This window comes from Orycteropus afer, unplaced genomic scaffold (genome assembly GCF_000298275.1).
Source record: "Orycteropus afer afer isolate SDZICR_OR568_19922 unplaced genomic scaffold, OryAfe1.0 scaffold01126, whole genome shotgun sequence".
NCBI lineage: Eukaryota > Metazoa > Chordata > Mammalia > Tubulidentata > Orycteropodidae > Orycteropus > Orycteropus afer.
The window spans coordinates 93,388-98,166 of NW_006922713.1; the positions used below are offsets into that span (position 1 = coordinate 93,388).

Here is a 4,779-nt window from a genome sequence, read left to right on the forward strand (position 1 = left end):
GGGGAGCAGGGTGGCCTGGATCAGCAGAGGCCTTTAGCCTCTGATGCTATTACTGTTGTCTCTGTTCCCTGTAGTTCCACTATGTAAGAATGCAGGTCAAGTTCTTTGTCCAGGATGCTAGCGCTGCCTCTGCATTAAAGAACGTCAGGATTTATGATGAAGAGAACCGAAAGGTGCGTGTCTTAGTTATCTAGTGCTTAGTTATCAAGTGGATGGCTTTAACAACCAGAAATTTATTCTCTCACAGTTTAGGAGTTTAGAAGTCCAAATTCGGGTCACCAGCTCTAAGAAAAGGCTTGTGTTTTCTGTCGGCTCTGGGGGAAGGTCTTTGTCATCAATCTTCCTGACTCTAGGAGTTCTAAGCACAAGGCCCCCGGTTCCAAAGGACACACTTGCTCCTGGCTCTTCTTTCTTGGTGGTAGGGGGTCCCACTCTCTCTGTATGCTTCTCTTTCCTTTTATCTCTTGTAAGATAATAGGTGATGCAGGTCACACCCCAGGGAAACTCCACTTACATAGGGTCAGAGCTGTTACCTGCTTAAGGGTGCGGTATCATACCATAATCCCCTTACCACTGATTGGTTGATCACATCAGATCACATCATGGAGGATGATTACATGATTGCATAATTACCAGACTACTGAGAATTATGGCTTAACCAAGTTGACACATAATTTGGGAGAATACAATTCAGTCCATGACAGTGTGTGTCAAAATGACTATACCTAGTTCAGGGGCAGGAGCATAGACCAGTGGTTGGACCATTTCTTTGAGACTAGAGTTCCTGGTACTTACCCTGCATCTCTTTCCCACAGATAAATATTTATGTCAATTCCTCTTCTGTGCCCTATTCTGTGCAGAATAAGTTGGGGCCAGAACAAGTTGAGCAACTAAAGGTAATGAAAACTCAAAACATGCTGTGTACCCAGACCCACCCCTTTTATCCCAATTTCCCCACGATCACCACCACCACCACGATTGGCTCAGAGTTGCTATCTCTATCTCTGCTTTTGTAGCTAACCATGAACAAACGATATAATGACTTCCAGCAATCTCTTGACCTCCAGAGCTTACGCTTTGACCCAGGTATGGCTGACAGAAATAATTCCAGGGAAGGTGAGGGCAGAAGGGTATGCATGGGAGGGAGATTTAGGGATGGTAACTTAGGGAGAGATTGGTGCAGATGCTGATCCAAATGGTCTATCTCAGCCTTCTGACTCCTTTCTTATGGCTTCTTGAAGACTTAGTAGGACATGATATTGACATGATCCTGAATCGAAGAAAATGCATGGATTACACCCTGAACATCATCAAAGAGAATTTCCCTGAGGTGAGAGGGCTTAGGCCCAATGCTGGTATTTAGATGCAGGAGTGGAAAGAATGAGGAGGAGGGAAGATTTGTCTTTGAGGCCCTAGATCTTGTTAGGTGTCATTGACTAGGTTTCAAATCGTACCAAGTCCATGTACAACAGAAGAAAACACTGTCTGGTCCTGTGCCATCCTTATAATCCTTGCCCATTGCTGCAGCCACTGTGTCAGTCAATCTTATTCAGAGTCTTCCCCTTTTTCACTGATATTCTTCTTTACCAAGCATGATAGTCTTCTCCAGGGACAGGCCTATCTAATAACATGATGAAAGTATGAGTGACGAAGTCTGGCCATTCTCACTTCTAAGTAACATCCTGGCTGTACTTCTTCCTAGATAGATTTGTTTGGTCTGGCAGTCCATGGCATATTCAATATTCATCACCAATCCCACAATTCAAATGCATCAATTCTTTGGTCTTCCGTATACATTGTTCAGCTTTCACATACATATGAGGGCCTGGATAGTAACTGTCAATATAACTCTTCTTCCCAAAAGCTGTTGTCCTTGAACTTGCGCAACAACAGACTGTACCAGCTGGATGGGCTGTCTGATATTGTACAGAAGGCCCCCAGACTCAAGATCCTGAACCTCTCCAACAATAAGGTAATAAGTGGAAGCCAGATATAATTTGGGTTGAGGGTAGGTGACAGTGCTCACCAGGGTGATGACAAGAGGCAAGAAGGTGCCTATGGGTGAGGGTGAAGACTTCGGGTACAGGACTTCAGATGTCTCTCTGTCCCTTGGACTCTTCTTTCTTGTTTCCTCCTATATTTTTCTCAGCTGAAGTCAGTGTGGGAGTTGGAAAAGATAAAAGGGCTAAAACTCGAAGAACTGTGGCTACAAGGAAACGCTTTGTGCAATAACTTCTCAATGCAGTCCAACTATGTGAGGTCAGTGATAACCACTGTCAACACTTTGGAGGACCTTCACCCTCTGGATGCCTGAGCTACTGCTGACAGTGCCTGTCTCCTGCCCTCTTCTCTGTCTCTCACTTGTGCTTAGAGGTCTCCCTGCTTCCCTCTGGCCTGCTCACTGCTCCCTGGGAGCTGGGGCCTGTTTTCCACCCCTCTGAACCCAGTCTTCTCTGCTATGGCCTCCCCTGAATGTGTTCCAGGAAGCAAGGCTCCCCCTCTCCCCAAGACCAGGGCTCTAAACACTGTGCCCTGCTTCCCCACTGGGGTTGACAGGAGCCAGATGCTGGTGCCCTGGACTCTGAAAGCTCCTCCTTACCAGGGCCTCCTGCTGAGACAGGCCTTCTAACTTCTCAGCTGAGATGGGTTTACTTCTTGCCCTATTGGCTGCTCTGTTTCCCATGCCCAGCTCAGATGGGATCACACAGGTGACAAAGGCCAATGCACCCAAAGCCCAATCAGTACCTGTTTTCCATTCCTTCCTCAGCCACAGTGCCATCCAAGGGCACATGAATGATAGGGTGGCAACAGGGCAGCCTTTTCCCCTTTTGTCCCCTCTTTTCTCCCTAATCCCCACCACCCACAGTGAATGTCTTCCCCTTGCCTTGCCTTGTTTCTCTTTCTCTGCTCTCCACTCCCCTGTCTCCCCATCACCCCCCTCCCCTCCCTTCACTCACTTTCATCCTCATTCCTCCCTTCCCCCTCAGCCTGCCTCACTCATCTCCTTGCCCAGGCATCCTGGGCCATACCTGAGGCATGTCCTGGTCTTGTCCAGGGACAGGGCTGGCAGAGGCCTGGACACCCGATGAGGTAGCAGAGACCTAGGCCTCACCCCATTCCCTCCTCCCTCCAGAGACTTCCCTGGGCACTTGGTGGGTGGTTAGTGAGGCAGGGAAAGGAAAGAGTTCCTGGAACCTGGCCTCCACATGCTGGAGTGGAGGGTAAGGCCCTTCCACATGGGAACTTACCAGGAGGAACAAGTAGGGGAGAGGGATATGGAGAGAGGGCCCACTAGCTCTATCTCTGGGTAAGTCTATGAGGAGCCAAGGTGATGAAGGAGTTGTGGCACTGGATCATAGGTGGGACACACCTGGCTGTGTTTCTATGTAAGTGTGCATGTTTCCATGAGATGGGTCAGCTCTGTTACTTGCTTTTCTGTTTTGTCTTGATATTTAACAGTTCCATCCTGCAGTTGTTCCCCAAGTTATTACGCCTGGTAAGTATACTCCTGTATCTTTGACACCTCTACCTGAAACAAATGGCATTCACAACCTATCCTGAATTCTTAGATTTTGCCCAGGTGAGATTTTTGGATCTGACCCCTAATACTTACGGAGGAACAAACCCATGAAGGAACCTGACAAAGGCAATAGCCCTTGTTCATAATTCCCACCAGCTATTAGGACTGCCTGGTGAAGACCCTACAATAATTTTGCATATGGAATTTCCAAGGCCCTTGCATCCTGACTTCTGACCTTCCCTGTCTCCTGGGCCCATTCTTTCCCTGGAAATCTAGTGCCTTCACCCTGGTTTGCACTGCTAACTTCCTCTTCCCTCCCCCAGGATGGCCAGGAGTTACCCACATTAATGACCTCTGGCTCTGAAGACAGTAAGAAGTTACCAGTCTCTAAGGTGTGGAGGCAGCTTCAAGGAGGGCTGGGGGTAGTGGGTGATAGGGGGGATAACAATCATGGTTCTGAGGACTGTTTTGATTGCAGGGTAGCTTCTTTGGATCTGAGACTCTGAAGAATCAAGTGTTCCAGTTCTTAAGGCAGTATGTACCTCTGGGACCCTCGAAGCAGGGAGGGCTGGGATAGGCCAAGCTGCCCAGGCACAAGCCTGTGCATGGGGGGCTTTCAGGTCCACTTAGGGGCCCAGACCACAGAGTACCTGGCCCCTTTCCTTCCCCACAGGTATTACTGGATGTATGACCATGGGGACCGTCAGGGTCTTGTGTGTGCATACCATGACGAGGCCTGCTTCTCAATGACCATTACCTTTGACCCTGAGTACCCAGCTCCGTGAGTTTCACAGACACCCCTGGGCCCTGTGACTCTTCAGTGCACACTGGTCAGTCCCTCACCTCCTGTTCCTCTTTTACTCCTAGAAGCAGCTTGGGCAAGTATTCCAGGGAGAGCAGGAATATGAAGAAGATCAAGGACCCTGGTAAGTGTCTGAGGGGAAGACTGGGTGGGACAGGAGGTGTGAAGGGGTCAGTTATGAGGGTCACTTGAGTCAGACAGCCCGTGACATTCTCTTCTTCTTCCACAGTCCAGCGGATTTGTTTGCTGAAACACAAAAAACATGATGTTGTTAACTTTCTCAACGTATTGCCCAAAACACAACATGACTTCAACTCTCTCTTGGTAGACATGTACATGCACACTGTGAGCACCTGCTTCCTCCCTGAGGCCCAGACAGAGGAGGTGGGTAGGAGGTGTGGGGGGTGCTGGAGGTCTGAGCTGCTTTGCTCTTTCAGGAGAAGATGCTCTGCTTTTC

General features: G+C 48.8%; 1 protein-coding gene across 1 annotated transcript in view; it reads left to right on the forward strand.

The window, feature by feature from the left end:
• The window catches only part of LOC103212830 (nuclear RNA export factor 2-like), an 8,660-nt gene that overhangs the window by 2,494 nt on the left and 1,387 nt on the right, over positions 1-4,779 (forward strand). The window contains exons 3-14 of the mRNA XM_007958765.1: positions 75-173; positions 816-896; positions 1,017-1,086; positions 1,242-1,330; positions 1,865-1,972; positions 2,150-2,259; positions 3,460-3,496; positions 3,844-3,912; positions 3,999-4,054; positions 4,194-4,301; positions 4,388-4,446; positions 4,552-4,717. Coding sequence (XP_007956956.1) covers positions 75-173; positions 816-896; positions 1,017-1,086; positions 1,242-1,330; positions 1,865-1,972; positions 2,150-2,259; positions 3,460-3,496; positions 3,844-3,912; positions 3,999-4,054; positions 4,194-4,301; positions 4,388-4,446; positions 4,552-4,717 — 1,052 coding nt within the window. The remainder of the gene's footprint in view (positions 1-74; positions 174-815; positions 897-1,016; positions 1,087-1,241; positions 1,331-1,864; positions 1,973-2,149; positions 2,260-3,459; positions 3,497-3,843; positions 3,913-3,998; positions 4,055-4,193; positions 4,302-4,387; positions 4,447-4,551; positions 4,718-4,779) is intronic.